The 20649-nt window shown below is 69.6% G+C and overlaps 1 protein-coding gene across 4 annotated transcripts in view; it reads left to right on the forward strand.

The window, feature by feature from the left end:
• The first annotated feature begins 11573 nt into the window (after positions 1–11573).
• The window catches only part of CCDC187 (coiled-coil domain containing 187), a 31611-nt gene continuing 22535 nt past the window's right edge, over positions 11574–20649 (forward strand). For 3 of the 4 annotated variants that reach the window (XM_070059174.1, XM_070059175.1, XM_070059181.1), the window contains exons 1-5: positions 11574–11935; positions 12297–12775; positions 14608–14703; positions 18289–18381; positions 19642–20648. In XM_070059174.1, coding sequence (XP_069915275.1) covers positions 11826–11935; positions 12297–12775; positions 14608–14703; positions 18289–18381; positions 19642–20648 — 1785 coding nt within the window. In that variant the 5' untranslated portion in view covers positions 11574–11825. Of the gene's footprint in view, positions 11992–12296; positions 12776–14607; positions 14704–18288; positions 18382–19641; position 20649 lie in introns of all 4 variants that reach the window. The other variant, XM_070059184.1, reaches the window with a different exon arrangement.

The raw sequence follows: 20649 nt of genomic DNA on the forward strand, positions 1-20649 counted from the left end.
CCACTGTGGCTCACGTCGGGAAGGGGGCTCCTGGGCGAGCAGCCGGACCTGGCCTGGGGGAAGAGGGACCCCTGGGGACACCTGCCCCATGGAGTGGGGTGGCTCCCGCCGCTCCCCACCCCTGGCCTCCCGGGAAACCTCATGGCATCGTGCCCTCTGATCCCGCCCCCCCGGAAGTCAGGAGCCCACCGCTTCCCTCCCCAGGGGACCTGAGCCCCAGTGGCATCAGAGGAAAACAGCTTCCCCTCGCCCGGGACCCAGCTCCAGCCAGCAGCTGGACACGGCGTGGAGGCCTCTGGGCCCGGGCGCAGGGGTGCCAGCCCCGTCACTGCCCTGGCTGCTGGCACGCCCAGGGCCCTGCTGCCTCATGGTCAGCAGCATCAGCGCTCCCGCCCACAGTGCCCGGCCACTCAGCCTCCTGGCAGGCGCCACCTCATCCCAGCTCAGGGAGATGACCACAGGGACTCCGCCAAGGTCGCCTGGATGAGCCTCGGGGGGCGGGCGGTGGGACAGCCGAGCCCCTGGGAGTGGGACACCTACTGGGGCCCTGGGGAGAGCAGGTGGCGTCCCCCGCCCAGGCTCGCCGGGGACAGGAGCCCTGGCCTCCTTAACCCTGCAGCCCCTCCCTCCCCCTCACTGGCTCCTCCTTAGCAGGGTCCATGGGGCCCAGTAGGGACCTGACGGCTCCCGGCTGTGGACTGATGGCTCCTGGCCGTCCTCTGCTGTGGGGGGGAGGGGAGGTGCACGGGCAGTGGGGGGCAAGGGGGAGACGGTGGTACAGACAGCGATTGGAGGCGCACACACACACACACACACACACAGGAGCAGGGAAGGCTCAAGTACTCGGGCCCCTGCTGTCCAGTGGGAGACCCAGGCTCCTGGCTTCGGCTGGCCCAGCCCTGGCTGTTTCGGGCGTTTGGGGAGTGAGCCCACGGATATCTCTGCTTTCTTTTTTTTTTTTTATTTATTTATTTTGACAGGCAGAGTGGACAGTGAGAGAGAGAGACAGAGAGAAAGGTCTTCCTTTGCCGTTGGTTCACCCTCCAATGGCCGCCGCGGCCGGTGCGCTGCGGCCGGCGCATCGCGCTGATCCGATGGCAGGAGCCAGGAGCCAGGTGCTTTTCCTGGTCTCCCATGGGGTGCAGGGCCCAAGCACCTGGGCCATCCTCCACTGCACTCCCTGGCCACAGCAGAGGGCTGGCCTGGAAGAGGGGCAACCGGGACAGAATCTGGCGCCCCGACCGGGACTAGAACCCGGTGTGCCGGCGCCGCTAGGCGGAGGATTAGCCTAGTGAGCCGCGGCGCCGGCCCTCTGCTTTCAAATACATTAAATAAACCAAACATCACTATAGAAAGGACGGCATCCATTCTGCCGCTGTCTCCAAACACTCCCACATCCAAAGAACGCTTGGTTTTGCCGCCATCGGTGAGTCCGACCCCCGAGCAAGCGCTTGTCCTGTGTCCCTGGCCCCCGACGGTGTCACCGGCCTCCGCTTTCGCCCCGCAGGGACCCCAGAGTCCTCCGGGAGCGGGACTGCTGGCGGGAGAAGGGTCCATGCCCGTCTCTGCAGGGAGCCGGCGAGGAAGCAGGCCTGGGTGACACACGCCTGCCCCGGATAGCTCGCGGTCCTCCAGGTCGCGTGAGGCCGAGACGCCAGGCCACACCGCATTCCTTGGGCGCTCGCTGGCAGCTGCAGGTTCGTCACCAGGTTACGTCCCTGGGCCCGTGGGGTGGGCGGGGCAGCAGGAAGCAGGCGCGTGCTCGCCGGTGCATGTCCGGAGTCCCTGACCTGGGGCTTGGCTGTAGGCTGCCCGGGCCCCGTGGGGGCCGTGCCAGGCCTTGCAGATGGGTGGTACTGTGAGTGCCAGGAGAGAGACACGTGCACAGATGCACATGCGTGCACAGATGGACACGCGTGTACACACACTGCACCATCAGCGAACCCAAGCCACAGGGCAAACCTGTTGCACCAGACCGACCCGGGGGACAGACGCCTCGCCCAGGGTGGTGCCAGGGGGGTCTTCTGCCTGCCGGGCGGCTCCCCGTTCCTGGAGTGCCGTAAAGGGGTGCAGACCCGGGCCCCCCAGGACTGCCCCACCAAGTAGGAACCCTGGGCTCCTCCCGCACAGCCCTAGAGGTCGAGGTGCAGGCGTCAGCAGGGCTCACCAGTCCCAGCTTCCAGCGTTGGGGGCACGCAGCTCCTCCCTCACCTCTGCCCTCCCTGGCCGTCCCCTCCCTTCTCCCCGGAGTCCAGGATCCTACTTCGCTCCTCGCCTCACCCCGCCTCCAGGGCACATGGCCCTGCAGCCCCCTGCGAGGTGTCCCGGGGAGCCGCCATGCGCCTGGCGCACCTGCCTTCCAGGGCCTTGCGCAGACCCTCACGTGACCAGGATTGCCTACGGCCACGATGCTCCGGCGTGAGTCGTGGCCGTGGCTGGGACGTGTGCGTCCTCCCCAGGTCCACATGCCGGGACCCCAAATCACCGGCGCACGAGTGCCCTCCCCGTGGGCTCCGGCGAGGCCCCTGTCGCAGCTCGGTTTCCACCACTCGATAGGCAGAGGGACAGAGACCCACAGAACAAGCTCCCATCCGCCGCTCCACGCCCCAAATGCCGGCAGCGGCCGGGGCTGGGCCGGCCCAAAGCCAGGAGCCGGGAGCTCCTGGGTGGCAGGGCCCCGAGCACCTGAGCCACCCCCGCTGCTGCCTCCCAGGGTGCTCGGTGGCAGGAGCTGGACTCCGGGAAGGCATGCGGGCGTCCATTCTAACCATGCGGCAAACGCCCACCGCAGCTGGCCTTTGCCAGCCTTCTGCCACAACAGGGCACCCACCAGGCGTCACCTACCGTCCCCGGGCACCGTCGGCTGGACTTGCGGCTTCCTGAGCAGCACAGAGGGAGGGCCCACGTCCCCACAAACGAGGGGGGTCTTCTCTGCACCCCTGGGTGCCGGGCAGTCCTTGCACTGGACTCGGGCTGTTCACCCAGCACACCTGTGGGCAGACACCAGTCAGGGCATGGGCAGACGCGCAAACCCAGACCGGGGGTCGGGAGGCCAACCCTGCCCGGACCCTGCCTGCCCAGAGGCTGGGAAACCACCGGCTCCGAGCTGGGAGGTGCCCAGAGGGGTGTGCTCGGCCCACGGCACAGGACAGCCCGCGGCTGCCTCTTCCGAAGGGGGGGCCTAGCCCACGGCACAGGCCAGCTATGGCTGCCTCTTCTGCGGGGGGGCCCAGCCCATGGCACAGGCCGGCCACGGCTGCCTCTTCCGCAGGGGGCCTGGCCCGTGGTGGAAGCCCTGGGCTGAGGACAGGGCCCGCCATCTTCAGGGAGGCTGGTGCGTGGGAGGCAGTGGAGCCAGGCCAACGTGGCGAGGAGGTGGTGACCTGGCCAGCAGGGTCAGGACAAGCCCAGCTGCTCCTTAGCTGGGGCCCTGGGCCTTCCTGGCCCACTCCCCCTGCCTCTGCAAAACAGCGGTTGGCGGTGGGGGGGGCTGCCTGCAGACCCCTCGGGTGGGCAGAGAAGCAGAGAGGGTCAGTGGTCATTGTGCCGACACCTCGGAGCCCTCGGCCGCCTGTCCCTGCCCTGCAGTCCCCCGCCAGCAGGCCGGGGAGTCCAGGCACCTCTGGCACAGGGGTTCCACTTGGCAGTGAGACCAGAGGGAGCCTGGGCACCAACGGGGCCGCCTGGCAGAGGGATGGAACAGGAGGACCCTCCTGGGCCTTGGCCATCCCAGGCCCTTCCCCCAGCGTCCCTCACGTGGCCTTGGCTCCTGGTTCTGGGGGCAGACCCACCTCCCACATGAGCCTGGAGGACGTTGGTCCCCACGGGACCCACTCACCCCACGGGAGCACAGTGCGGGCTCCCAGACCCCCTCCTGGCAGCCAGACTCCCGGGGGGGGGCACCACCCACTGACGCGGGGTCTCTCCCTGGGCCCAGTGACCAGCCTCTGGTGGCCATGGAAGCTGTGTCCTCTCCCTGGGACCAGGACCCAAGGTTTCCAGAGATAGCCAGAGCTCAGAGCCAGCACCTGTGGGATTAGGGGAAGGACACTGCTTAGTCCTGGGGCAGCGCCCCCTGCAGGCCCGCGGCCGTGCTGCAGCCTCAGAGGGGCCAGGTGGCCGGGGAGCCACAGGACGGAGTGACCAAGGCCGGGGTGCTGAGCCCGTTAAGAAGCCTCATTCTGGGGCCGGCGCTGTGGCTCAGCAGGTAAAGCCGCCACCTGCAGCTCCAGCACCGCATATGGGTGCCAGTTTGAGTCCCGGCTGCTCCACTTCCGCCCCAGCTCTCTGCTGTGGCCTGGGAAAGCAGTGGAAGATGCCCAAGGCCTTGGGCCCTGCACCCACTTGGGAGACCTGGAGGAAGCTCCTGGCTCCTGGCTTCGGATCTGCACAGCTCCGGCCGTTGTGGCATCTGGGGAGTGACCCATCGGATGGAAGACCTCTCTCTCTCTCTCTCTCTTCCTCTCCCTCTCCCTCTCTCTGCCTCTCCTCTCTCTGTGTAACACTGACTTTCAATCTTAAAAAAAAAGTAAAGCTTCATTCTGCTCCTGGGAGGGGCGGGCTGGCCGGGTGCGTTTAAATCACAGCAAGGACTTTAAAGTTGAAAAATATTGTCAAGTTTATTTGAAAGGCAGAGAGAGACAGAGATCTCCCATCTGCTGGTTCACCCCCCCCACACCATGCCGGAACAGGGGCGGGGCAGGCCGGAGCCAGGAGCCAGGAGCTCCACCAAGTCCCCCTCGCGGGTGGCAGGGGCCCAAGCATCGAGCCATCGCCACTGCCCCCCGTGCACATTAGGGGGCAGCTGGACTCGGGCGTGGAGCGGGCGCTTGAACCCAGGGCTCTGACGCCGCACGCGGGCGTCCCAAGCGGCGGCTGAACCGCTGCGCCCCTGCCCCCGTCCTTTTACCGCGCAGTCTCCGGGGGTCATGGAGGCCAGGAGACAGACAACCCCGCTGGGGCCGGTGCAAGGTGGGCGGGCCCGCTTGGGAGCGGCTGGCGTGGGACCCCTCCCCACACCACACATTCGGACTGCAGGGCCTGCCCGGCTGTGGGTGGGGGTCTCAGGCTAGGGCCTGAACCGCAGCAGGAGAGTGGGAAGGGGTGTGGGAGCCGTGCAGGTGCCCGGGTGGGGCAGGGCTGTAGCGGGTCACAGCCCCGACACGCACCTGCCCTGGAGCCTGGGGCCAGTGCCGCTGTGAGGCCGGTTTCTCGCTGCTGTGGTTGCCCTCCAGGATCCTTCCCCTGAGGGGGAGATGGGACGGGGACCCCACCCGGTCCCCCCACCCCACCACTTGGCCAGAGGGGGAGTGGTCTTGCGAGCCTCCCCCTGACCTCCTCATGGCCTGGAGCTGGGACCCCACAGACCGCCTGGCTGCAGCCCTAGAGACACCTGCCGGGAGCCGTGGTGGCGTCTCAGGTCACTGGGAACCTGTGCCAAGCCTGTCCCCGCAGTGCTGGGCTGTGCGGTACCCCCTCCCTCTGGGGCAGTCACTCCAGACCCCGAGGAGCCTCCCCTTGGCCCCTGGCCACCTGCCCCTCCAGCCGACAGGTTTCAGCTCTTATGGCCGGCTCAGGCCACACCTGGGCAGAGACGGGCACCTGAACAGGGCAGCCACGCTCCAGCCCGAGTCACTGACCTTGCTCTCCTGGGAACGTGCCTGTGGAGTGGGCCCCGTGACCCTGCCGGTTTCCCACAGGCACGCCTCGCCTGGGGAGACCCTGGAGCCCCAACCACCCTGGCTGAGGGGACTGCGTGGGACTCCTGCTGCTTCCAGGCCCCCAGGGTTCAGCGGGGAGGGGTGCCCGAGGGACACGCCCTGGGGGCACACAGGTGCTGTCCCACACTGAAAAACCAGGAGGCAGGGAGGACTGGACCTGTTAGGCAGGAAGTCAGACAGGAGCTTATGTGTGTGTGACAAAGGCCTAAGGAGACGTCTGTGTCCAGCATCTGCCTCAGTCATCCTGATGGTGTCTCGGGGGCAGCCCGGCCTTCGCATCCTGCCCTGCCCCCTCCTACCTGATAACCTGCCAGGTGGGAGCCCCGCCCCTTCTGCCTGACAAATCTCCCCCAATCTCCCGGTGCAGCCCAGTATCTGCCTCTCAGACACCCTGCTCTGATCCCGTTCTCCAGGGGGCCCTGCTCCCCCTTCCTCTGAACCCAGGATGGCGCCAGCGAGGCTTCCTGTCTGGTACCTTCAGGGGAAAACTCAGATAGGAGCTTCTTAGTATTTACAGCCATGAAGTCCTTTGTCTCAGGAGGAGACCTGTGAGGACAGAGACCCAGCTCCTTAAAAACCCCCCCACCCCCCCACCCCCGCCTCAACAGGACCACCGCTCAGCCCTCGGCCTCTCTGCTGAGCCGCCCTCTGCCTGGCCAGGTGTAGTCTCTCAACCACGTAACCTCGCTCCTTCCCCCCAGTCAGGGCAGCTGTGCTCTCTCCCAGGTCCTGACTGCAGAGGTGCCCTCCGTTCTTGCGGATGTCCCTGCCCTAGTAAACTTTGCTACTTTCCACTACCCTGGCTCACGCCTGAATTCTTTCTTTTTTTTTTTTTATTTTTGACAGGCAGAGTGGACAGTGAGAGAGAGAGACAGAGAGAAAGGTCTTCCTTTGCCGTTGGTTCACCCTCCAATGGCCGCCGCGGCCGGCGCACCGCGCTGATCCGATGGCAGGAGCCAGGTGCTTCTCCAGGTCTCCCATGGGGTGCAGGGCCCAAGCACTCGGGCCATCCTCCACTGCACTCCCTGGCCACAGCAGAGAGCTGGCCTGGAAGAGGGGCAACCGGGACAGAATCCGGCGCCCTGACCGGGACTAGAACCCGGTGTGCCGGCGCCGCAAGGTGGAGGATTAGCCTATTGAGCCACGGCACCGGCCGCCTGAATTCTTTCTTGCGCAGACAGGAACCCTGCGTTTCTCCGGTAACAGGTGGCGCTGTTCTTTCTGTAGCTGCCCGTCTGCTCCAGCACACCCGCTCTCAGAGACACGGGATTCCCCGGCTTTGAGGGGTGCTGATGCCCCCGTGGCCTCGGGACCCCGCAGCGGTGCCCACGCGGGCAGTGCTGGAACCCGGCTGCGGCTTCCAGGGGCTGAGCCGCATGGGGTGGGTGGGACGGAGACGCCAGGGGCCGGCGGGCTGGCTGCCGTGGCCCCGGCTGGGGGGCTGGATGGAGTGAGGGTGAGGGGCGGCTCCCGGCGGGTTCCAGACCTGGGACTCCACCCTCCAGCCCGGCAGACCGGGGCCGGTTCCCAGCGCCTTCCCCGGGGACCAGCGCACACCTGCGCTCTGTCCACTTGCGGGAATAAACCTTCCGACGCCGGACCCCGGGGGCCTGAGCCAGGGCTTCCTCCGGGGGCCTGAGCCAGGGCTTCCTCCAGGGGCCTGAGCCAGGGCTTCCTCCGGGGCAGCTGGACGCCGCCCCCCATGGCGCCTCAGCAAAGCTCCAGGCTGGACTCTGCCAACCCTTCGGCAGTGTCCAGCTACTCCCAGGGCCGGGGGCGGGGGGGGCTGATGCCTACAGGGGGCTGGGGCAGCCCTGAGTGTTTGTCCCCAAACCCAAACCTCATGATGGCCGGGAGCAGTTTCTCGGCCACAGGCTGCTAATCTGAAGGGCTTTCTGTGTGTTCTTGGGGTGCCTGGTGGGTGGCTGCGACGCATGCACCCCCCTGCGGCCCCTCCTGGCAGGTGGCTCCCAGCCGCGATGGGGACCAAGCGCCACCTGCTGGTAGCATAGGAGCCTGGCGAGGACCCTGCGTTTCCATCAGTCCCCAAGTGGGCCCCAGCCGCCCCCACCCTTGCATGGGGAGCCAGGGAGCTGGGGTGCCGCGGGCGTCAGGCCCTGCCCCACCACGACAGCGCGTCCCATGGGAAGCGCGGGTCCTAAAGCCCTCACCCGCCAGGTCTCCGAGGAGCAGGGAGCAGGAGGTGCCGCCCCCCCCCCGCCCTCCTGCCACTGCCCCCAGGGGCTCTGGACCCAGGGCTGGCACCTGCTCTACCTGCCCCAACTACCCCACGGTCCCCCCGCCCCCTCATTTCAGGGGAGCTCGGGACTGGCCCCTGCCTTGGGCCCACTCCCCACCCCGGCCAGGCTGCTGTTGGGGGTTCCCTGGGGAGGGGGCAGCGAGCTGGGAGGGGGGAGCCAGGCCCACACACCTGCTGGGACAGGCTCTGTGTGGCACTGGGCCAAGGCCTCCCCCATAGGGGTGGTGCCTGCCCCTCCCAAGTGGGGTCCAGGCAGTGCCAGGAGCCTCCCCGCCCCTACCCCCCCATGACCCCCCGGGGACAGGTGCTGCCCTCACCCCGCCCACACCAGGTGTGCATGCCGGTGAGGCCTGGCACGGGGACAAGGTCCTAACCCCAGGTCTGCGCAGGGCCCAGGAGGAGGAGCCAAGGGCCAGCGCCTCGGTCTCTCTGGAAACCAGGTGGGCGGGGCAGGGCAGCCTCCCTCCACCGGAGCTGCCTGCAGGTGAGTGCCTGGGGGCCTGAGGGGAGAGGAGTGGGCTTCCCTGCCCCGGGGACCCCTCCCCTTGCCCCTGCCCTGCTGCCCTGGCTGGGCTGGGGTCCTGCCCTGGGAGTCCACGCGTAAAAGTCCTCAGTTTCCACGTCTGTAGAATGGGAGCCCGAGGGGCTGAGGAAGGTGCGTTGGGGGGGGGGCTGGGGCAGGGGTGTCTGTGCCCCCAGGCTCTGGGGGGGAGGGCCGGGGCAGGGCCTCCTGCCGTGCACACCGGTGAGCCTGGGCCAGGCGGCCTCACTGCCCCCCTCGTTGCCCGGGCGACGCGTGTGCTGGTCTGGGCCCAGGGGCTTGGCTGCTGGGAGGCGCTGCTCTGCGCAGCCCAGACCTTGCCTCGCTGGGGGCTGCGGGGGCGGGGGTCTCCCACTGACCTCACTGGCTGGCCTGGCTCCTACAGCCCTGGGCCACAGCTGCCTGCGGGCGTCTGCGTGGTGCCCCCCATGCGGGGCGGGGAGCAGAGGCTGTGACTTCACTTCCTGTGTCCCCCCCCACCGCGGGCAGAGCCGGGGTCACGTGACCGCCCCGCCCCAGCCCCATCAGCGGACCTCCCACAAGGGTCTTCCTGGCTCCTGGCCCCCCGGGCCCCACGCCTCAGACAGGGTGGTGTGTGTCGTGTGTGTGACACGGGAGTGCGTGTGCAACGTGTGAGTGTGGCTGTGTGTGCATGCATGTCCACGTGTGTGATGTGGTGCACGAGCGTGTGCTTGAGTGTGCGTGTGCACGCGTGTGCTGTGAGGGGCTGGGATGCTGCCCCGGCCCGTAACCGCTGCTGTGAGGACCCCGAGGGCAGCGGCCTGGCGCCTCCAGAGGACCCCTCCCGGCCCGCGGCCCTGCCCCCAGGCAGCAGGAGCACCCTTGTGCCGGGGCGGGGACCCGTGGGCTGGGGTGGGCACGCTCTGACGGCCGGGCCAGGGTGGGCGGCCACCTGGGCCTGCAGCGCTGAGTGGACAGGGGGCCCCCTCCCCGGCTGCCCGGCCGCACCTGGCCCAGGTGAGCTCCCTGCCCTCTGAGCCTCACCAGAGCGGCCGGGCCCGGGGTGGGGGGACGACGCTCTGCCCGCCTTCCTGGGCAGCGGCTTGCACCCAGGGGCCGGGCGACCCTCCTGAGCCACCGTGGGTGCCTGGTGTCCCCGGGATCAGGGCCCCTCTGCCTGGGCTCCATCCTTCCCGGCCAGCCCCTCCCTGCCGCGAAGCCCAGCCTGTGGGCGGCTCTGCGAGGCACTGGGGACTTTTCCCGGCCCCGGCTCTGCCACGCGGCCCCCGCGGTCGGGGTTGTGGTGGAGCCGTGAAAGGCACCAGGTGCACGGGGCCCTGCACCTCTGTCCCCACACACCTGGCGTGGAGCCAGCAAGGCGGCCTCCTGCCCTGCGAGGGGGGCCAGGCTCCAGGGCGGGGGCAGCAGCTTGGGGGCCCCAGTGTGTGGAGGGGGCGGGGAGGGTGTGGGCTGTGGGTGCCCGCGCTGCAGGGGGCGTGCTTGGCCCTGGCCGTGGCCTCCCGGGAGCCGTGCTGTGCCCGAACGGACGGCAGAGCCAGTGCCAAGACCACGCCCGGCGCTGCCTTTGTGGCCGGCCCGCGTCCCCTGCGGGGGCTGCCTCTGGGGAGGGGAGGAGAGGCGGGAGGGGGTGGCGAGGAGGGGGCGGCGAGGAGGGGAGCCCCACTCGCTGGGCAGCAGGCGTTGGTTCCCATGGTCCTGTCGCTGTGGACAGTGGCGATGTTTACCGAGCGGCTACTTCCTGGAGAAGTCGGAGCCCCGGCCGTCCCGAGGGCAGCTTAGAGCCCGGGCGGCTCCCTTGCGGCTGGGCAGGTGGGCCCCGCCCCAGTGCTCAGCTCGCCCTCTCCCTCTGTGCGAGCCCAGGACCTCGGCGGCTGCGGGGGCCTGGCCGGGGACAGCACCAGGCGTGGGGCAGTGGCAGCAGGGGCAGTGCCCGGGGGCTGCATGGCGGTGGACTTGCAGGCGGGGGGAGGGGAGCTGCCGTTCCGACTAGGGCAGAGGGCCGGCCCCGGTGACCAAAGGCAGAGCCGCCTCCAGGAGGTCACTCCCCTTGTCCCCCCAGCTTTGTGTGAAGCCGTGGCGCTGCCACCCGGCTGTGGCGGTCCGAGCAGGATCCCAGCCAGCTGTCCCATCAGGAACGGGTCCACCCCCCCCCGCGCGCGCAGCACCTCTAGAAGGGCCCAGCAGGCCCTGACCCTTCCCCAGGCCTTGTGGGCAGGAGGCCCGGGCATTAGGCTCCATCTCAGCCCCTGGGGTGCCGGTGAGCCCCCCGCCGGGACGGCCTCCAGGCAGCCGTGCGGAGGGGGAGCTCGCGGCCCAGGGGCTGAGGGGGAGGCGGCAGCCGCGCCCCGCGTTCCGGGGGGACCTGCTGTCCCTTCATGGCCCCTGGCAGCTCAGACCCTGTCCTCGGACCCCCCCCCAGGGCCCTGCTTGCGCTCAGCACGTGGGGGCCGGGCTTGGCATCTGCTCCGGCACCTGTGCCCTCGCCTGGGCAGACTCCTCGGGACAGGCCCAGAGCAGGGCTCCCCGTGCAGCCAGACGCAGGCTCTCTGCCGGCGCCCTCCGTCCAGGGCCCCTGGGGCAGGAGCCCATCAGGGAGCTCCTGGAGCTGGGCGGATCCACAGGGCACAGGGCTGGCGCTACGGCCCTGAGCTCGCCAGGTGCTCACGCCCCAGGGTCGGGGCCACTCCTGCACTGAGCACAGTCCAGCCACCCACGGGGGCTCTCTGCTGGTGACTGGCAGCCCCTGGCTGTCCCTCTGGGTGAGAGGGGGCAGCACAGGGGCGCCTGCTCCCCCTGCTCTGGGCCCGTGCAGCTGGAAGCCGGTGGGCTCCCTGGAAGAGGTGGACACCGTCCTGTTGGATGGCCCCAACTCAGCCCTGACCCCGCCCAGAACACAGCCTCCCATAGCCCCCAGCCTGGAGCCCACCCTGCCAGCCTGCACCCTGCCCTGACCCTGGGGAACCCACTGTGGCCCCCAGCCCCTCACTGGTCCGCTGTGACCCCCGGGAGGGCTGGGGTGGGGCGCTGGGTCGCTGAGTGACACAGGGTTATTATGCTGTCACGGGACCACCCAGAATTCTCTTCCAGCCCCCGGGGAGGCAGCCCACCATGCCCACCCGGTTTCAATGACTGTCCTCTGTGGGGCGTCCATCTCGAGCTGGGGCACTGCTGGGATGGGCCAGTGTGTCCCGAGCAGTGATGGCAGCCACACTGTAGGCCTGGGGGCGGCCGTGTGAACCCCGGGCCCAGGCAGGGCAACGCCCGGGGCCTGCACCTGCCCACCCGTCCTGGCCCTGTGGCCACGGCCCCCTGGGTGGCCGGCATGCTGCCCGTGTGCCTCCGGGAAACGCTGCAGCCCTACCCCAGCAGAGGCCAAGGCTGGTGCCTCCTCCCCTACAGGGCCCTGGGGGCAGCGGCCGCCGCCACAGCCAGGTAGCACCGGGGACGCTTGGGCAGGTGTTAGCACAACAGTGACGGGCGCGTGACAGGTGCCACCCCAGGGCCCGGAGGGCAGCCCGGGCAGGAGGAGGAGGGAGGGCACACAGACTGGGCACCCGGGGCTGGGTGTCTCCTGCTGTGTGCCCGAACCTCAGTGTTCCCACCTGCAAATTGGGCGAGACGCTGTGCCTACCTCGGGGCGCTGTCTGTGGTCAGGGCTGTGCTGACAGTGGGGCCGTTTTGCTGGCCCCTGGTGTCCTGAGCAGGAGAGACAGAGCCGGGAGCAGGGGCTGCCGGGGACAAGAGACGGCAGGAGGCACTGCACTGACCACCACGTCTGCTGCTTTCTCCCTAGGGAAGACAGGCTCCGCCCACCCGTGGCCAAGGATGACCTGTCAGCCCTGAGGTGGCCCGGGCCCTGCCGGCAGCCGCGAGTGCTCCAGGTAGCCGCCCCCGCGGCCTGGGCCGACCTCGGCGAGGAGCCAGAGCCCCAGGGCTGCAGCCTGCCGATGTGGTCCTCGGGCCAGGACGCCAGGGACGGGGACAGCTCCGTGTCATCGGGCCGCCTCTCTGGCTCCTCGGGGGGTCATGAGGCGTGTGCGCCCCCCCGCGGCACCTGGAAGGAGAGGCCACCCCAGGTGCTGGGCCCCCGGAGGCCGCCCAGGAGGAGCGACCCCCGGCTGGAGCAGCTGAGGGACCGCATTCGGGCCCAGGCGCAGTGGCAGGGGAGCTGCGCGTCCCTGGGCACCTCGGCCCTGTCCAGCGCCTCCTCGCGGGTGCTCCGCAGAAAGACCCGGAAGCTGACCGACACCCTCCCGGCCCCCGCGCACCCAGGTCAGTGGCGGCTGTGCCGGGCGAGGCGCGGGGAGAGAGCAGGCGGGATCCGGCGCTGCAGGCGGGCTGTGGGGCCAGCACGGCCCAGGCCAAGTGCCCTCAGCGTCCAGGTGGCCAGGCTGAGGGTGGGAGAGTCCCTGGGGGACACGTGCTGGGCCTGTGGAGGGGACCTGGGTCCTGCAGGAGGGCAGGAATGCGGCAGGGGAGGCCTGCGGGCCTTGGGGCAGGAGCACCCCCCGTGGTCAGCTTGGAGCTCGGGAGGCCCCTGTGCCTGGCACACAGGGCGCGACGGAGGGCGGGGCCTGCTCTACTTCCTGTCTCCACGGACCTGAGGGCCCCGTGGGTACTGGCCGCGCATGGGGGCCGCCAGCTCCCGGGCTTTCCCGGAAGGAAGTCGCCTCCGACGCCCCGACCCTTCCCTGGGGACTGCTAGGAGGGTGGTCCTGGCGGTGACAGCTCTCAGCAAACCGGGATTCTGTGTGTGTTCTGTGAGCCCCGCCCAGCCGCACACCCTCCCCCACGTGGTCCAAATGCCCTCGGAGCGGTGCCCACTGCCAGCTCGGGCGAGCACAGGGCCCAGGGCCAGGCGGGAGATGCCCGGGGTCTCCCAGCCACCGGCTCCAGGTGGCTGCCTGTCCAGGCTCTGGCCGCCGTGCGGACGGCTCGGCCCCGGCTCCCCCCACACCAGGAGGCTGGGGTCAGAGTGGGGACTGGGAGCCTGACTCTGCCTCGCCGGTGCGGCGGGAATCCTGGCGGAGCCTGCGGGGACCAGTGCAGAGCCGGGGTGGGACCCCAGAGTGGCCGTCGCGCCCTGCCGGGGAGGCACTGCCCGCTGTCCCGGGCGCAGCACCCCCTTGTCTGAGGCGGGGGAGGGCCCAGGGGCCCCGTGAGCCACGGGGTTCCGCTCATTCTCTCCACGGACAGATGGGAGGGGCAGGGGTGCAGGGGTGGACGGGGCGGGCCCAGGGAGGGGGCTGCAGAGTTCAGGAATGTGGACCCCACCCCCTGGGCAGCAGGAATAGCTGGAGGGTTTGGTTTTGTTTTTAAGATTGATTGATTGATTTGAAAGGCTGAGGCGGGGGGGGGGGGGGGGGGGGGCTTGCATCCATTAGTGCCTGCAACAGCCGGGGTTGGGCCAGGCGCTCCACCTGGGCCTCCCACGTGGGGGCAGGGGCACTGGACCGTTCGCGGCTGCTTCCCAGCGCGTCGGCAGGGAGCTGGGTCGGAAGCACTGGGTGGCTGGGCTCCAGCTGGGCATGTGGACACGGGGTGGAGGCGTCGCCACGATTTTGGGTGCTCACACTGGGGCAGGTGTGGTCCGAGGGCAGGAGCCTGGCCCGGCCGATGGGGGGGGGGTGGCTACAGAACCCCTGCTGAGCCCTGGCCTGGCCTGTGGGGGGCCTGCAGGTCCCCTCGGTGGCCGGGCACCCCCGCCCCCATCCTGTCTACTCAAGGGTTCCCGTCCCGGGCCCCCACCAGCCACATCAAGCCCACCCCCCCCACACCCTCCCCACAGTCCACCCTGCAAACAGCTTTGGGTGCCATGGACTGGGCCTGGCTGGGCCCGAAACCAGGAGAGGAGCCGGTGCTGTCCTGAGGACCTGGGGCTGGAGGGGGCGCAGCAGACACGGGGTGGGGGGGCTCTTACACAGCAGGTGCGCTGGGGGCAGGGTCCCACGTGACGGCCACGTGTGTGCTGACGAGCCGGGCCATGGGGTGGGACGGGCAGGTCGCTAGGGTCCAGGTGGCCCGGGGTTGGTAGGCGTGGCGGGCGCCCGTGCGCTGTGCCCCACCAGCTCCCCCTCCCTCCCCTTCTCTCCCCCTCCCTGAAGCTCCCAGGGAAAAAACCAAACGCATCAGAGGCTGTTCCAGCGAGAGGGAGACAGCCCCCGGGCCACCCGTCCCCGGCAGAGCAGCCAAGGGCCGAGGTGAGCGGGCGTGCGGGAGTCAGGGCCACAGCGGCTGCCGTGTGCACCGGGCACGGGGGACCTGGGATCCCCAAGCCCCGCCGGAGCCTCGGCGGCCCCCAGTGCCCCCTGGGAGGAGAGGGGGTCCCCGAGACCGAGGCCCCCAGCCCGGGAGCCTGCTCGGACCTCAGCACCGGGAGAGCCGGGGGCGGGCGCCTGGCGGGGTTGGCTTTGGGCAGCAGCAAGTCCCAGGGTGCATCGCCCACTGCTGCCCAAGCCCTGGGGCGGCAGAGCCTGGGGTGCTGGGGACACTGATGGCTGTGGGGACGCCGAGCGGTCACACAGGGGGGCCGTCAGCAGAGTTCTGAGCGCCCGCAGGAGGGGGCTAGTCCCCAGGGGTGCCCCATGGGAGGGGCTTGTGCCCCAGGGGTGCCCCGTGGGAGGGGCTTGTCCCCAGGGTGCCCCGTGGGAGGGGGCTGGTGCCCCAGGGGTGCCCGTGGGAGGGGCTTGTCCCCAGGGTGCCCCGTGGGAGGGGGCTTGTGCCCCAGGGGTGCCCCGTGGGAGGGGCTTGTGCCCCAGGGGTGCCCCGTGGGAGGGGCTGGTCCCCCAGGGTGCCCTGTGAGATGGGCTGGTCCCCAGGGGTGCCCTGTGGGAGGGGCCGGTCCCCCAGGGCTGTGGTCAGCAGAGTTCTGAGCGCCCCATGGGAGGGGGCCGGGTCCCCGAGGTGCATCTCCCTGAGGACCCGCGAAGCCGCAGCCCGGTGTGGCTGTCAGAGCTCATGGGCTGAGCTCCAGGGCGGCTGCCCGGTGGCCGGGGTGGGGGCTGCGTCCGTGGGTGCCCCGCGCTGCCTGTGTGAACGGCTCTGTCTGGAGGCGGATTTGTCCCCATTTTGTAGATGACGAAGCTGAGGCAGCCCAGAGCCACACAGGCAGAGCTGGGGCGCCCCCCTCCGCCAGGGCCCGCCTGGCTCACGGCTTGGGGGACCGTGCCCTGGACCTCAGCACGGCCACCCTCGGGGCCTGGGGCCTGGGCCCTGCGAGCCCTCGCTCAAGACCCGAGCGGCAGGGGCCAGGGCGTAGCTCCTGGGCGGCTCCGGGAGCTCCGTGCCCGGCTTCCCCTCTGCCTGCCTCAGGGCTGGCACGGGCACCCGGCCCCTCTTCTCGGGGGGCTCCAGGCGGAATCAGCGCTCGGCCAAGGCCGTCCTGTGAGGTGGGTCCACTCGGCTGGACGGCCATGACCCAGAAGAGGAAGGGGGACCCCCACGTGAGCCCCAGAGGGTGGGCCGCTGTGGGCAGCAGGAAGACAGGATCGGGGCCCTGGGGGCCATCGCCTGCCCCCAGCTTCGGGGCTTGTTTTGTTTTAACGCTGGCTTGAAGAATGACCTGCCTCCCCGCTGACCCGGGGTCGGAGGGCGTGCCACGGGCGGCATCCATCATCGGGCCGCCGTGTCACCGCGCGGGGGCGGCCATTCGTTTCTGTCAGCGACGGGGCCGCAGCCGGGCTAAGGAGAGATGAGTCTGGGTTCAGAGGTCGGAGCCTCCGGACTTGGGAATTAGATGAATTAGGAATTTGCTGCAGTTAACAAAAAATTAAACCGCGATGGTTATAAAATATTCATCCATCCGGGCCGGGGGCGGAGGCCGCAGGTATCTCATTCCAGACGCCGGCCCCCGCTTTGCATTTTCTGCCGTGGACAAGCTCGCTGGCAGGCCGCTGGGGCCTCGTCCATTTCCACAGATTAAAAATCCCCTCGTAAAAAAATTAATTGCCACTAAACTGATCCGTGCAAGAAAAAATACGCCCATGGGGACCCATTATCGACCGGGCCCCTCCGGCGGGTGAACGGGGCCGCAGCCGGGGGCCAGGGCCGGGGGCCGGCGTGGGGGCCGCAGCCGGGGGCCAGGGCCGGGGGCCGGCGTGGGGGCCGCAGCCGGGGGCCAGGGCCGGGGGCCGGCGTGGGGGCCGCGGCCGGGGGCCAGGGCCGGGGGCCGGCGTGGGGGCCGCGGCCGGGGGCCAGGGCCGGGGGCCGGCGTGGGGGCCGCGGCCGGGGGCCAGGGCCGGGGACCGGCGTGGGGGCCGCGGCCGGGGGCCAGGGCCGGGGGCTGGCGTGGGGGCCGCAGCAGCTTTGAGCCGTGGAGTAGCTCTAGGGCGAGGCTGGGAGGGAGAAGCCCACAGCCCCTGAAACCCCTGAGAGCTGAGCCCGCAGGCCCCCACCCTGTTCCGAGCCCTGGAACACCCGCGGCTGCTCCTCCCCATGTGTGGGGAGCTGCTGCCTTTTTTTTTTTTTTAAGAGTTATTTTATTCATTTGAAAGACAGAGTTACAGAGAGGTAGAACCAGAGAGAGAGAGAGAGAGAGAGAGAGAGAGGGAGAGAGAGGTCTTCCATCCGCTGGTTCACTCCCCAAATGGCAGCAATGGCCAGAGCTTAGCCAATCCGAAGCCGGGAGCCAGGAGCCTCTTCCAGGTCTCCCACGCGGGTGCAGGGGCCCGGGGACTTGGGCATCTTCCACTGCTCTCCCAGGCCACAGCAGAGAGCTGTGGGGACTCGAACCCGTGCCTGTAGGGGATGCGGGAGCTGCAGGTGGCAGCTTTGCCTGCCGTGCCACAGCGATGGCCCCGGATGTGCTGTTGGACGCACCCCCACTTCACAGAGGGGCAACGCGAGGCGTGGAGAGGTGACATCTCCCCGGGCGCCCATGGTGGGCAGCAGAGCCGGTGCTGCCCCGTGCCCGGGTCCTGTCCTGGGGCAGGCTGTGGCCGTGGTGGTCCTGCCCATCCCACGCAGCTCCGGCCCGGCTCTCGGCGTGGTGAGTGTGGTGTGTGCCGTCGGGGCTGCAGGGCCAGTCTGGCAGCTGGGCTTGGAGCAGCGCATGCGTGAGCAGGTGTGCGGCTGTGCACACGCATGTGACACACGACAGTGTGAGAGCACTGGGGGAGGGCTGAGTGTGAACATGTGAGTGTTGCATGTGGGAGCGTGTGTCAGCGTGTTTGTGAGCATGAGCGTGTGAGCGTGGGCGTGGGTGTGCAGAGCCCACCGCTCCCCGCCTGTGTGCAGGGTGACCTGGGTGGTGATGCGGACGCCGCGTGTTAAGGAGCTCCCGTGGGCCCGGATGTGGTGGCTGTGGGTTTCCACTGTACCGGGCCTGTGCTCGGCCCGGGAGCCGGCACGGCACCGCCGGGGCCCCCGACTCCTCCAGCTTCGAAGCAGGCTCCCCCTCGGCACCCCTGTCCCCCGGGGCCAGCCCGGGACCCAGGCTCGTCCTGCTTGCGTGTGCGTGTGCCTGCGTGTACCTGTGCGTTAGCCTGAGCCTTTGCGTGTGTGTGACTGTGCCTGCGTGTGCGTGTGCGTGTGCGTGCCCCATGGCGGCCCCAGACAGCGCGGCGGGAGCAGGTTTTGTTCCCCTGGTCTTGCTGGGGCCGGCGCTGAGGGTCAGAGAAGCTGCCTGTGCACAGGCGCCCTGGGAGCCGGCCTGGCCCCGCGCTGGCCGGTGGTGGCCGGGTCCGGCTCTGCCCCACAGGCCTGGGCCCCAGGGACCTGATGGCCGCGGGAGCCGTCTGGGTGCAGGCGTGGGCTGTGCGTGTGCCCGTTCTCTCTCTCTCCCTCAGATTCCGAGTCCGTGAGTGTTCACGCCTGGAGGCGAGGCCAGGCTCTGGCCCGGGCGCTGCTGGGGCCACCTCCCGCCCAGCCCAGGCTGCAGAGTAAGCCCCTGCGTGGCCCTGGGGTTGGCCCGACCCGCTGGGCCCCGTCTCCACGCCGCTGGGGGAGAGGCAGCACTGGGGCCTGGGGGAGCCCCTCCCGGTGCCCTCCAAGCCCACCCCCAGGAAGGAAGGGTTTTCCGAAAAGCATTTAGTTATTTATGCATTCTCGAGAGACAGAGAGAGAGAGAGAGACAGAGAGAGGCAGAGAGAGAGACAGAGAGAGAGAGAGACAGAGAGAGAGAGAGACAGAGACAGAGACAGAGAGAGAGAGAGAGAGGCAGAGAGAGAGAGAGAGGCAGAGAGAGAGAGAGGCAGAGAGACAGAGAGAGAGAGAGAGAGAGAGGCAGAGAGGCAGAGAGAGAGAGGCAGAGAGAGAGAGAGACAGAGACAGAGACAGAGAGAGAGAGAGAGAGGCAGAGAGAGAGAGAGAGGCAGAGAGAGAGAGAGGCAGAGAGACAGAGAGAGAGAGAGAGAGAGAGGCAGAGAGGCAGAGAGAGAGAGGCAGAGAGAGAGAGAGGCAGAGGCAGGTCTTCCATCTTCTGGTTCAGTCCCCAGCTGCTGGCAACGGCCAGGGCTGGACCAGGCGGAAGCCAGGAGCCCAGAGCGGCATCCGGGTCTGTCCACGCAGGTGCAGGGGCCCAGGCACTTGGGCCGCCACCTGCTGCTTTCCCAGGCCATCAGCAGGGAGCTGGATGGGAAGTGGAGCAGCTGGGAGAGGAGCCGGTGCTCATGGGAGATGCCGGCGTAGCAGGTGGTGGCTTAACCCGCAGCGCCACGGCACCGGCCCCACCAGCAATGAAGTTTTTATTTATTTATTTGAGAGGCAGCATTACAGGTGAGAGGGAGAGACAGAGAGAAAGATCTTCCGTCCACTGGTTCACTCCGCAAACAGCCACAGCTAGGACCAGGACCGGCACCCATACGGGGTGCTGGTGCCGCAGGCAGAGGGCTAACCTGCTGAGGCGGAGCGCCGCCGCGGGGGATGAGTTGTTTGGAAACCTCAGGACAGGGTTTGTGCCCGAGAGCTTCCCCGTGAGCTCCAGGCAGGGCCCCGGGGTGTCTGGACAGAAGGAACGGGGACAGAGCCGGCCCCTCCAGCACACGCCGCCTCCCTTGGTGCTTGGTTTCCACCACGTCTGGGTGCCCGGGCGCAGCCTCCGAGGCCCCTGTGGGGCAGGGACGCGGGCAGGGCCAGAGGGGACTCCCGGCTCCGCCCTCCCCTCCCCTGCAGCTCCTGACTCGCCTCTCCTCTCCTCCCAGACACAGACGGTGGCCCCAAGTCTGCAGACTCAGGGAGGTCACGCAGCCCCGCCCCCGCCCGCAGCCAGCAGCAGGTGGCCGAGAAAGCGGCCGGCCAGGCGTCCTGCGACCAGCCTGCCATGATCCAGACTGCCATGGCCACCCTGCGAGCCCTCCGCCAGCAAATCCAGGCCGGGCTGGAGCTGGCCCAGGGCCCCAGTGGGGGGCGGAAGCCAAAGCCGAAGCCGAAGCCGAAGCCGGAGTCAGAGGCCCGGGCAGAGATGGGGCGGCACGGCCCCTGGAGCGCCCCAGCCGCACACGACTCCTCCACGATGTATCCTCGGGCCTCACCGGGGCGGGCCGGGAGCGTCCACTGCTGGCCACCACAGAGGGCCTCGGCCGCGCGGGAGCGCTGGCCACAGGGGGCCTGGGCGGCCCGAGGCCGGGAGCCGTGTTTCCAGAGGCCCTGGAGCCCCCCAGAGAAGCCGAGCCCCTGCTCACAGCGGCCGTGGAGTGCGTCGGCAGGGCAGACCCGCCCGTCGTGGGCCCGGGCGGCCAGTGAAGCCTGCGGGACGCCGGGCCCCAGTCCGTGGAGCCCCCCGGAGAGGCCCCGGCCGGCCACCCCGCGGCCCTGGAGCAGCTCCTCGGTGTTCAGGGCCGGCACCGCCTGCAAGGACAGAGCCTCGGGGCGCCCGGCCGCGGGAGCCAGGCAGGCGTGGCTGGGGCCGGCCAGGAGCGTGGGCACAGACGCCAGGCCTCCCTCGCCCTGCCCCAGGCCGCGGGGGCCGCTGGGCCAGCCGCACAGCTCGGCGTCCCTGCGGGACTTCATGCGCCAGAAGGCGGTGGCCCGGCGGCAGCAGGCCCTGCAGGAGAAGGCCTCGGCCGCGCGGGCGCTGGAGCTGAGGAGCCAGCGGCTGCAGGAGGTCTACCGCAAGCAGAAGGAGGCCGTGCTGGGCAGGGCGGTCCCCGTGGTCTCCCAGACCACGCCCGGCATCGTCACCTTCGTCCCCAGCTCCGCGCAGTGTGGGG

This window comes from Oryctolagus cuniculus, chromosome 1, assembly GCF_964237555.1.
Source record: "Oryctolagus cuniculus chromosome 1, mOryCun1.1, whole genome shotgun sequence".
In the NCBI taxonomy this organism is placed as follows: Eukaryota; Metazoa; Chordata; class Mammalia; order Lagomorpha; family Leporidae; genus Oryctolagus; species Oryctolagus cuniculus.